Source organism: Pongo pygmaeus, chromosome 1, assembly GCF_028885625.2.
Source record: "Pongo pygmaeus isolate AG05252 chromosome 1, NHGRI_mPonPyg2-v2.0_pri, whole genome shotgun sequence".
Taxonomy (NCBI): Eukaryota; Metazoa; Chordata; class Mammalia; order Primates; family Hominidae; genus Pongo; species Pongo pygmaeus.
Window position 1 is genome coordinate 177418550 of NC_072373.2, and position 12771 is coordinate 177431320.

General features: G+C 39.8%; 1 protein-coding gene across 4 annotated transcripts in view; it reads right to left on the bottom strand.

Moving 5' to 3' along the window:
• The window catches only part of SCP2 (sterol carrier protein 2), a 118247-nt gene that overhangs the window by 34545 nt on the left and 70931 nt on the right, over positions 1–12771 (bottom strand). For all 4 annotated transcript variants that reach the window (XM_054487356.2, XM_054487362.2, XM_063655805.1 and 1 more), the window contains one exon: positions 1894–2047. In XM_054487356.2, the coding sequence (XP_054343331.1) occupies positions 1894–2047 (154 nt within the window). The remainder of the gene's footprint in view (positions 1–1893; positions 2048–12771) is intronic.

Here is a 12771-nt window from a genome sequence, read left to right on the forward strand (position 1 = left end):
CTCCTCCACACTCCTACAACAGCTTCCTAAGCATTCCTGGCCTCTGGTCTCTCCACCACCAGCTCAAAGTAATGCCAGACTGATCTACCTAATATGTAATAGAGTCACATGATCTTTTGCTAAAGAATATCTTTCCATATTCTATAGGATAAATTGCAAACTCCTGAGCATTGCATCTGAATCATTTCAAAACCATAATCCCACTTTGTCCCTCTACCCAGGCACACACAAAATAATCTACTCTGTACCCACACAGCACAATCACTTGTCAAACCTCCTTGTATTTTCAAATTTCTATACCTATGTACAGACTTGGAATGCCCTTCCCCTATACTTCTGTGGGCAATCCTAGTCGTCTCAGCTCAAGTTTACTTTCTTCATAATAATTTCTTCCTCTGAGCTTCTACAGCATTTTGAAAAAAGTATGTTGCCTTCCCCAAATATTTAGAGGACCATACAAGACTCTGTCTCAAAAAAGAAAAAAAAACCACAAAAACTTAAGATTCAATACCTTTTATTCCCATTCAATAAACATATGAGAGATTCTAGGAACAAGAGATGTAAGTCACAGTCTTAGGCCTCAAGGATTTCATATAATAAAGGGAATTAAAAACTGGATACAGTGCAACCAAACCAACTAGATAGTACCCAAAAATGTATAAAGTGCTGTGGATATTAAAAAAGAGATGGTATTTGAGATGGGCTTTAAATTATAAGTTCTACAACAGAAATTATATTCTGGGCAGAGAAAGAGGAGAGGACAAGAGAAGAGATCCAAGAGCTTACAGAAGAATAAAACAGACTCAATAAAAGAAGTTTGTCTCCATGTATACATATGTAACAAACCTGCACGTTGTGCACATGTACCCTACAACTTAAAGTATAATAATAAAAAAAAAAGAAGTGTGTCTCATATCCTTTGTTGGAGAAACAAAAAAGTGTGAATAAATGATTAAATAATTACCAAGAATTTCAAAAGAAAAAAGGGAGCCAATTAACGTCAAAAGCTACAGCAGGGTTAAAGAGAGTAAATAGGGAAAATAAAGACAAGGTTATTCAATTTCATTTAGATCCTGGTAGCCTTACCTGACACTGACCTCAGCGGTGAGGTAAAAAATTAGACTGTGAGGTATTCCGGCTTGGAAAAATAAAGGTGGCTCAACATAAAAGGCTTATCATGAACAACAACAATTAAGGCAAGGATAAAAAGAGATCTAAGGGGAAGACCTGAACATGTATGCTGACAGAGGGAAAGGAGTCAATGGAAAGATAACCAAGTTACAGAAAGTGACTGGAAACAAAAGCATGGAACAAGGCAAGCTGAGCCTTTGACAGGAGGGGCGCTTTTTTCCTCTGGGGAGGAACACTTCTCTGAGAGATGAGCAAGGGAGTTGAGGGATCCTGAGTGGGATGGGAAAGAAAGTGCCTGCAAATTGAGGAGCATGGGCAGTTGAAGGAGAGGTAGAAAGTCAGCAAGAGACAAAAAGAATTCTAGCAGCAACGAGGGCTTATTAGCTGGACTCGGAAATACAAATTTGCAAAGATCCAATCAGCACATTTAGTGACTCCCTAAACCACCTCAGAAGCCTGGAAGGCCATGAGGAGACCTGCCTAAATAACTCAGGTTGCTAGGGCCGAGACCCATAGCCAGCTCAGGCTTCTAGTTCAGTACTCTAGTGACTATCCTGGGTCCTTTTTCAACAGAATTCTCCTAAAGTTGGTTAAATTTAAAACCTGATGGCCACTTTTAAAGCCATGTTCTTAAAACAATGTAATGAAGTACTTTTCCTTAAATACTAAGACAATAAAATAAGAAATTTTTACAAGTAAAACATCATCAACTGTGAAAAGTCAGAAGGATTAATTGACACACAAACTCAGAATGTCACTCACCTGGCGGCTTCCGGAAAACCCATCTTGTAGAGTGTTACAACCACAGCTCCTCCAAGGCCGAGATTATGCTGCAGAGCCACCTTCGCACCAGGAACTTGCCTCTTTCCGGCTTCCCCTCTCAGCTGCCAGCAGAGTTCTGCACACTGAGCAAGACCTAACAAATCGAACACAGAGCACTGAGTCTGTTGGATTAGAAAGCTGCTTCCACCAGCTTTCTCAAGCCAGAAAAGGGATGTTTGTGACTTTAAATTAAAGCATTTGATTAAGCCGAGGCCACGTTTGTGTAAATAGTAACTTCTCTTAAAACACTGAAGGGTTTTGCAGCTAGTTATTTTCTCTCTAAATTTCTTTCCTGCACTCTTTCAACTTGCTCAACCTGTCGTTTTCTGGCATGTTGAAAGAGAAAACACCGAATCTACAATTCTGTAGTCCAGGGAAAATGGCATAAAAATAATTTAATTTTACCATTTTTAATGTATTCAAAGAAAATAAACAAGGATTTGGAAGTTCACATTCCCTAAAAAGTTTAGCTGCTATGGGAAATTTTTCCTATTATTTTCCTCCAAGTAGTTCCCAACAAAAATGAATTGTTTTCCAGACCTATTCACAGCTACTCACAAGAAAAGTTCTGGATTCACAAGGATAACATTCTGTCCCCTGAATAATAAAATCAAAGATGTTTAGAGCCGAAAGGAACTTACTGATGTAAACACTGAGAAACAGAAAGGTTAATCTGTGAATGGTTACAAAGCAGGCTAATTCCAGAGGTAAGGTTAGAGCCCATGACTCCAGATGTACATTTGTTTGCCTTTCTATCGGACCAGCTATTGAAGGAAAGCTGGGTTAAGAATGTTCTATCAGGGCCGGGCGCGGTGGCTCACGCCTGTAATCCCAGCACTTTGGGAGGCCGAGGCGGGCAGATCACGAGGTCAGGAGATCGAGACCATCCTGGCTAACACGGTGAAACCCCGTCTCTACTAAAAATACAAAAAAAAAAAAAAAAAAAAAAAAAATTAGCCGGGCGTGGTGGCGGGCGCCTCTAGTCCCGGTTACTAGGGAGGCTGAGGCAGGAGAATGGCGTGAACCCGGGAGGCGGAGCTTGCAGTGAGCTGAGATCGCCCCACTGCACTCCAGCCTGGGCGACAGAGCAAGACTCCGTCTCAAAAAAAAAAAAAGAATGTTCTATCAGGGCAGACTGGTCTGCAGGTCTACTACTTACAGTGCCTATTCTTCCATGCACATCCCCAGCCACAACTTCCAATTCCTGAGTACCTGTGACAATTTCCTGTATAAACCCAACTTCCCCAAGAAATTTAACTGCTGCTCTTCACTTCTAAGCAGTGTCTATATATTTACAGACCATGTATCTTAAACACTATTTAAAAATAGGTAGCTCCCAGCGTGGACAACATAGCAAGACCTCATCTCTACTAAAAATAAATTTTATTTATTTATTTATTTATTTATTGTTGAGATGGAGTATTGCTCTGTCGCCCAGGATAGAGTGCAGTGGCACGATCTCCGCTCACTGCAACCTCCGCCTCCCAGGTTCCAGAGATTCTCCTGCCTCAGCCTCCCAAGTAGCTGGGACTCCAGTCATGCGCCACCACTCCCAGCTAATTTTTTTTTTTTATTTTTTAGTAGAGACGGGGTTTCACCATATTCGCCAGGCTGGTCTTGAACTCCTGACCTCGTGATCTGCCCACCTTGGCCTCCCTAAGTGTTGGGATTACCGGCATGAGCCACCGCACCCGGCCTAAAAATAAAATTTTTTTAAATCAGCCAGGCATGGGGACACATGTCTGTAGCCCTAGCTACTCAAGAGGCTGAGGAAGGAGGATGGCCTGAGCCCAGGAAGTCAAGGCTGCAGTGAGCTATAATCATGCCACTGCACTCCAGCAGGGCAAGATTATAGGGCGAGACCCTGTCTCAGAAAAAAAAAAAAAAAAAAAAGGTAGCTCCACAACTGGTAATAACTTTTTGCATTGTGAACATTTTAGAAATTAATGAGGAAGGTCAAACTGAAATGACTCTATTATACCCAAACTTGGGGGCAATCAGTTTTACTGGAAATCTGCCTTTATAAATGAATATGTAAGACAAAAAAGACAAAAAATATTCAAACTGGTCTTAGATACGCTGCTAGTTGTCTTCACAAAAGAACAGAAGCAATTTACAACTATTTGAGAAAATACTCAATCTTGCCATTGATAAAAATCAAATAGATACCATTTTACGCCAATCAAATTGGTAAGAATATTTAAAAATTGGTATAATCAATGCAGGGGAAACTATGGCAAGATAGCCACCTCTATACAGAACTGGTCAAAGTTTAAACCAGGACAAGCTTTTTGGAAAGCAATGTACAAAGTTATGAAGAGTCTTTAAAATGCCTTCAAAACCATTCCATGGAAATAATCAAATTTAGGCAAAGTTTTACACACAAAGCTATCTGTTCATCATACTGTTATAACAGTGAAAAACGAGATAATCTAGAAGTGAAATAACTGGGGAATGGTTATGTAGAGAGGGGCAAAGGGAGCAAATTCTCCTTGGCCCTCTGAAGGTTTCCTGAAAAATCAACTTGTAAAAGTCAGATTAATTAGAGAAAGGGTATACAAATTTATTTAACATGTATGCATAGGAGCATTCAGAATAAAGACCCAAAGATACAGGGCAAGTTGTCCATTTTATGCTTAGGTTCAACAAAGTATGGAACAGCCGTATAGAGATATGATTGGACAAAAAGCATATGATCTAATGCTAATAGACTGAGTGGGGAAACCCAGCCAGGCCTGTCCATCTAGGTTCTTCTTGGCCTCTCTGAGCATGCATTCCTTCCTTCTGGGCGTGGGGCAGGTCCCTTTCTGGAATGGGGATCTTATGACCCACAGTCAAACAAGATAGATCAGATCATTTCTTTATGGCCAGTTTTTACACAGAAAGGTGAAGGGAAGTTATAGTAGTATTCTAGGTTTCATGACTGGCTTTGGGGAAAAGGGGTTATGGCTTTCATGATCTGCCTTGAGGAAGAGGGATTCTAGTTTCTACGGCTGGGCTTGGTGGGGAGAATGGGACTGAGAGACAGGAGGCCAGAAGGCCAGAGAAAAATTTTTGCTTCTGAGGCTTTTATTTTGGTGTATTGTTTTCTAAGCCCTAACAGTGATATAAATTAAAAGCTAGATGTAAATAGAAAAAGCAAGCTGTTTTTCCTCTCTACTCAACATACTCACAGCACACTTCTGTGACTAGATGTCGGGAAGTTGAGGGCTTCCCCCAAATACCAAATTGATTCTTTTACAGACACCGATGAGGTATTCTGTAATTCATTTCAATTCTAACACTATTTACCTGGAGATAGTGTCAGATCCCATGGGTTGAGGGCTGAGTCCCACCAGGCTGTTCATACTTCAGATGCCAAATGCAAGTCCAGGCCACCTGTACTTCCAACCAACTGGTTACAAACCATCATCTTGCTGCAAACATTTCCTAACAAGATGTTGGTCAACCTTTTTACATGAAAGTAACTGACCTAGGACTCAGCTACATACATAAAGGTATACAATCTGGTTGCTTCTAAAAATAAACTATTGGAACATGTATCAAGCACTCTACCAAATGTTAAAGATAACAGAGGATTCACAGTGTAATGTAAATGCAAAGTGCTAACAAAGATAAGGACGTTAAGTGCTATGAATAGACACAGAATGGAAAAGCTATAGGGGATAACATTTTGAGTTATTCTCTGAGGTCTTTTCTTCCTTCTCCTTGACTATCAAGACAGCCAAGTACAATAAAGTCATAATTCGGCTTTAGTTTCAAATTAGACATTTAAATGCCTTTCCAAAAACAACATTAAAAAGCATGGTTTTCTACTATCAGAGCCTGAATTTTTGAGGAAGAAAAGGCTTGTTGAGCTTCAAACAGCAAAAAGTTTTCATAGACTCAGCATACACTGAAGAATGTATATTTATAATAGAGCAGTTTTTCTCTCCAAAAGATATAAAATTTGTCACGCGCGTCCATGTGAAGAGACCACCCAACAGGCTTTGTGTGAGCAACAAGGCCATTTATTTCACCTGGGTGCAGGCGGGCTGAGTCTGAAAAAGGAGTCAGCAAAGGGTGGTGGGATTATCATTAGTTCTTATAGGTTTTGGGAGAGGCGGTGGAGTTAGGAGCAATTTTTTGCGGGCAGGGGGTGAATCTCACAAAGTACATTCTCAAGGGCAGGGAGAATACTACAAAGTACCTTTTTTTATTATTATACTTTAAGTTGTAGGGTCCGTGTGCACAATGTGCAGCTTTGTTACATATGTATACATGTGCCATGTTGGTGTGCTGCACCCATTAACTCGTCATTTACATTAGGTATATCTCCTAATGCTATCCCTTCCCCCACCCGACGACAGGCCCCAGTGTGTGATGTTCCCCACCATGTGTCCAAGTGTTCTCATTGTTCAATTCCCACCTATGAGTGAGAACATGTGGTGTTTGGTTTTCTGTCCTTGCGATAGTTTGCTCAGAATGATGGTTTCCAGCTTCATCCATGTCCCTACAAAGGACATGAACTCATCCTTTTTTATGGCTGCATAGTATTCCATGGTGTATATGTGCCACATTTTCTTAATCCACTATATCATTGATGAACATTTGGGTTGGTTCCAAGTCTTTGCTATTGTGAATAGTGCCACAATAAACATACATGTGCATGTGTCTTTATAGCAGCATGATTTATACTCCTTTGGGTATATACCCAGTAATGGGATGGCTGGGTCAAATGCTATTTCTAGTTCTAGATCCCTAAGGAATCGCCACACTGTCTTCCACAATGGTTGAACTAGTTTACAGTCCCATCAACAGTGTAAAAGTGTTCTTATTTCTCCACATCCTCTCCAGCACCTGTTGTTTCCTGACTTTTTAATGATCACCATTCTAACTGGTGTGAGATGGTATGTCATTGTGGTTTTGATTTGCATTTCTCTGATGGCCAGTGATGATGAGCATTTTTTCATGTGTCTGTTGGCTGCATAAATATCTTCTTTTGAGGAGTGTCTGTTCATATTCTTCTCCCACTTTTTGATGGGGTTGTTTGATTTTTTCTTGTAAATTTGTTTAAGTTCTTTGTATATTCTGGATATTAGCCCTTTCTCAGATAGGTAGATTGCAAAAATTTTCTCCCATTCTGTAGGTTGCCTGTGTACTCTGATGGTAGTTTCTTTTGCTGTGCAGAAGCTCTTCAGTTTAATCAGATCCCATTTGTCAATTTTGGCTTTTGTTGCCATTGCTTTTGGTGTTTTAGTCATGAAGTCCTTGCCCATGCCTATGGCCTGAATGGTATTGCCTAGGTTTTCTTCTAGGGTTTTTATGGTTTTAGGTCTAACATGTAAGTCTTTAATCCATCTTGAATTAATTTTTGTATAAGGTGTAAGGAAGGGATCCAGTTTCAGCTTTCTACATATGGCTAGCCAGTTTTCCCAGCACCATTTACTAAATAGGGAATCCTTTCCCCATTTCTTGTTTTTGTCAGGTTTATCAAAGATCAGATGGTTGTAGATGTGTGGTATTATTTCTGAGGGCTCTGTTCTGTTCCATTGGTCTATAGCTGTTTTGATACCAGTACCATGCTGTTTTGGTTACTGTAGCCTTTTAGTATAGTTTGAAGCCAGGTAGCGTGATGCCTCCAGCTTTGTTCTTTTGGCTTAGGATTGTCTTGGCAATGCGGTCTCTTTTTTGGTTTCACATGAACTTTAAAGTAGTTTTTTCCAATTCTGTGAAGAAGGTCATTGGTAACTTGATGGGGATGGCACTAAAACTATAAATTACCTTGGGCAGTATGGCCATTTTCACGATATTCATTCTTCCTATCCATGAGCATGGAATGTTCTTCCATTTGTTTGTGTCCTCTTTTATTTCATTGAGCAGTGGTTTGTAGTTCTCCTTGAAGGGGTCCTTCACATCCCTTGTAAGTTGGATTCCTAGATATTTTATTCTCTTTGAAGCAGTTGTGAATGGGAGTTCACTCATGATTTGGCTGTTTGTCTGTTATTGGTGTATAGGAATGCTTGTGATTTTTGCACATTGATTTTGTACCCTGAGACTTTGCTGAAGTTGCTTATCAGCTTAAGGAGATTTTGGGCTAAGACGATGGGGTTTGCTAAATATACAATCATGTCATCTGCAAACAGAGACAATTTGACTTCCTCTTTTCCGAATTGAATACCCTTTATTTCTTTCTCCTTCCTGATTGCCCTGGCCAGAACTTCCAACACTATGTTGAATAGGAGTGGTGAGAGAGGGCATTCCTGTCTTGTGCCAGTTTTCAAAGGGAATGCTTCCAGTTTTTGCCCATTCAGTATGATATTGGCTGTGGGTTTGTCATAAATAGCTCTTCTTATTTTGAGATACGTCCCATCAATACCTAGTTTATTGAGAGTTTTTAGCATGAAGGGCTGTTGAATTTTGTCAAAGGCCTTTTCTGCATCTACTGAGATAATCATGTGGTTTTTGTGTTTGGTTCTGTTTATATGATGGATTACATTTATTGATTTGCATATGTTGAACCAGCCTTGCATCCCAGGGATGAAGCCAACTTGATCGTGGTGGATAAGCTTTTTGATGTGTTGCTGGATTTGGTTTGCCAGTATTTTATTGAGGACTTTTGCATCAGTGCTCATCAGGATATTGGTCTAAAATTCTCTTTTTTTGTTGTGTCTCTGCCAGGCTTTGGTATCAGGATGATGCTGGCCTCATAAATTGAGTTAGGGAGGATTCCCTCTTTTTCTATTGATTGGAATAGTTTCAGAAGGAATGGTACCAGCTCCTCTTTGTGCCTCTGGTAGATTTCGGATGTGAATCCGTCTGGTCCTGGACTGTTTTTGGTTGGTAGGCTATTAATTATTGCCTCAATTTCAGAGCCTGTTATTGGTCTATTCAGAGATTCAACTTCTTCCTGGTTTAGTCTTGGGAGGGTGTATGTGTCCAGGAATTTATCCATTTCTTCTAGATTTTCTAGTTTATTTGAGTAGAGGTGTTTATAGTAGTCTCTGATGGTAGTTTGTATTTCTGTGGGATGATGGTGATATCCCCTTTATCATTTTTTATTGCATCTATTTGATTCTTCTCTCTTTTCTTCTTTATTAGTCTTGCTAGCGGTCTATCAATTTTGTTGATCTCTTCAAAAAACCAGCTCCTGGATTCATTGATTTTTTGAAGGGTTTTTTTGTGTCTCTATCTCCTTCAGTTCTGCTCTGATCTTAGTTATTTCTTGCCTTCTGCTAGCTTTTGAATGTGTTTGCTCTTGCTTCTCTAGTTCTTTTAATTGTGTTGTTAGGGTGTCAATTTTAGATCTTTCCTGCTTTCTCTTGTGTGCATTTAGTGCTATAAATTTCCCTCTACACACTGCTTTAAATGTGTCCCAGAGATTCTGGTATGTTGTGTCTTTGTTCTCATTGGTTTCAAAGAACATCTTTATTTCTGCCTTCATTTCGTTATGTACCCAGTGGTCACTCAGGAGCAGGCTGTTCAGTTTCCATGTAGTTGAGTGGTTTTGAGTGAGTTTCTTAATCGTGAGTTCTAGTTTGATTGCACTATGGTCTGAGAGGCAGTTTGTTATAATTTCTGTTCTTTTACATTTGCTGAGGAGTGCTTTACTTCCAACTACATGGTCAATTTTGGAATAAGTGTGATGTGGTGCTGAGAAGAATATATATTCTGTTGATTTGGGTGGAGAGTTCTGTAGATGTCTATTAGGGCCACTTGGTGCAGAGCTGAGTTCAAGTCCTGGATATCCTTGTTAACTTTCTGTCTCATTGATCTAATGTTGACAGTGGGGTGTTAAAGTCTCCCATTATTATTGTGTGGGAGTCTAATTATCTTTGTAGGTCACTCAGGACTTGCTTTATGAATCTGGGTGCTCCTGTACTGGGTGAATATATATTTAGGATAGTTATCTCCTCTTGTTGAATTGATCCCTTTACCATTATGTAATGGCCTTCTTTGTCTCTTTTGATCTTTGTTCGTTTAAAGTCTGTTTTATCAGAGACTAGGATTGCAACCCCTGCTTTTTTTTGTTTTCCATTTGCTTGGTAGATCTTCCTCCATCCCTTTATTTTGAGCCTATGTGTGTCTCTGCACGTGAGATGGGTTTCCTGAATACAGCACACTGATGGATCTTGACTCTTTATCCAATTTGCCAGTCTGTGTCTTTTAATTGGAGCATTTAGCCTATTTACATTTAACGTTAATATTGTTATGTGTTAATTTGATCCTGTCATTATGATGTTAGCTGGTTATTTTGCTCATTAGTTGATGCACTTTCTTCCTAGCATCAATGATCTTTACAATTTGGCATGTTTTTGCAGTGGCTGGTACCAGTTGTTCCTTTCCGTGTTTAGTGCTTCCTTCAGGAGCTCTTGTAAGGCAGGCCTGGTGGTGACAAAATCTCTCAACATTTGCTTGTGTGTAAAGGATTTTATTTCTCCTTCACTTATGAAGCTTAGTTTGGTTGGATATGAAATTCTGGGTTGAAAATTCTTTTCTTTAAGAACGTTGAATATTGGCCCCCACTCTCTTCTGGCTTGTAGAGTTTCTGCCAAGAGATCCGCTGTTAGTCTGATGGGCTTCCCTTTGTGGGTAACCCAACTTTTCTCTGTGGCTGCCCTTAATATTTTTTCCTTCATTTCAACTTTAGTGAATCTGACAATTATGTGTCTTGGAGTTGCTCTTCTCGAGGAGTATCTTTGTGGTGTTCTCTGTATTTCCTGAATTTGAATGTTGGCCTGCCTTGCTAGGTTGGGGAAGTTCTCCTGGATAATATCCTGCAGAGTGTTTTCCAACTTGGTTTCATTCTCCCCGTCACTTTCAGGTACACCAATCAGACGTAGATTTGGTCTTTTCACATAGTCCCATATTTCTTGGAGGCTTCGGGAGGGGCGTCCGCCATTGCTGAGGCTTGAGTAGGTAAACAAAGTGGCCGGGAAGCTCGAACTGGGTGGAGCCCACCGCAGCTCAACGAGGCCCGCCTGCCTCTGTAGACTCCACCTCTGGGGACAGGGCATAGCTGAACAAAAGGCAGCAGATCTCCTGACCTTATGATCTGCCCGTCTTGGCCTCCCAAAGTGCTGGGATTACAGGCATGAGCCACCGTGCCCGGCCTAAATAGGGAAGATTTTTTTAAAGCTTATAAATAATGATAATATATATTACGAGCATAAATGTCAAAAGAAAAGTACTGAGAAAGTATAGGAGTTCGGAAAAGGGTAAGATTAATTCAATCTATGGAAAGAATCAGTGAAACAGGAAGAGCTTCATAAGGTGGATAACACTTGAGAGAGCACTTGAAGATGGGCGTTTCCAGTGAGGAAAGGACACTGAAGAACAGTATAACGGTTAAGACCCTGGACGCTAGGAATACATAACCTGTGTTTGAATCTTAGCTTTGCCACTCTCTAGCTTGAAGACTTCATGCAAATCATTTAAACTCTCCATGCCTCTATTTTCTTCTTTTGTAAAAGAGAAAAATCGATATGAAAATTGAATGCACTTGTACATGAAGTGTACTTAGAACAGCGTATTATTATTGAGAAAATAACAAAGGTAGAGTTTTGTATAAGCAAGAAGGAATTAAACCTGTTTGGTAAAAGCAAACAGTTTGGTTTAAACATGCTTCCTCTTTGTGCATCTCCTTCCCCAAAACTCAAGTAGATAGAAATGCTGGCAAAACACCAGGCATGTGATGGGATTTAGCAAATCTTCGTGACCCTGCCATCCTCCTTTCCCTTTTTCTCCTCTTCATACTTCTGCTTTGTGCTTCTCCTACAGCACATTCTGCCTTGTATTATAATTACTTATTTAAATATATGAGTATTTGTATTCTTGTATTATCTGCCTCTTATACACTTCCTGAGGCTAGTAGTTACCTTATATATCCTAACCCTAGCCCTCAAATCTGTCTATGCATAAGAAGCTCTGGGGGAACTTTAAAAATATATAAATTGTTTAGGACCAACCCAGACTGAAGAAAATGTCTAAGGGTAGGACAGGAACATATATATATATTTTTTATATATATATATTATATATATAATATATAAAATGTATATTATATATTATATATATAATATATAAAATGTATATTATATATTATATATTTTTATATATTATATATTTTTATATATTATATATTATATATAATACATATATAGAGAGAGAGAGAACATTTTTTTATATATATATATATATATATATTTTTTTTTTTTTCTGGAGACAAGGTCTGGCTCTACCACACAGGTTGGAGTGTAGTGGCATGATCTCAGCTCACTGCAACCTCTGCCTACTGGGCTCAAGCTACCCTCCCACTTCAGGCTCCCGAGTAGCTAGGACTACAGGTATGCACCATCACGCCTGGCTAATTTTTGCATTTTTTGTGGAGACAGGGTTTCACCATCTTGCCCAGGTTGGTCTCGAACTCCTGAGCTCAAGTGATCTGCCCGCCTCAGCCTCCCAAAATGCTGGGATTACAGGCATAAGCCACCACACTCAGGCAGGAACACATACTTTTAAAAGCTTCAAGAGGCTCCGAATTGGTCTATGAGTAGACCTCGTATTTCACAGCCCTACAGTAACTAATGATGAAGTGGGTACACAATAAGTCACTACTGAACTGATGTTGACTGAATAACAGAAGATCAGGACCTAACACTAGGTTGAAGCCTACTGGAAAGGCACAGAGGCCTTTCTTAAAGGCCTAAAAGGCCCGGCTGAACTATGACAAAAGGCCAAACTAAAAAAACCCACTTCTAGCTTCAAAGCAATCAATAATCCTTTGTCAAGAGCTTTATCTCAAAGGCACTTTCATGTCCTTTCAGTAGATTACAGACA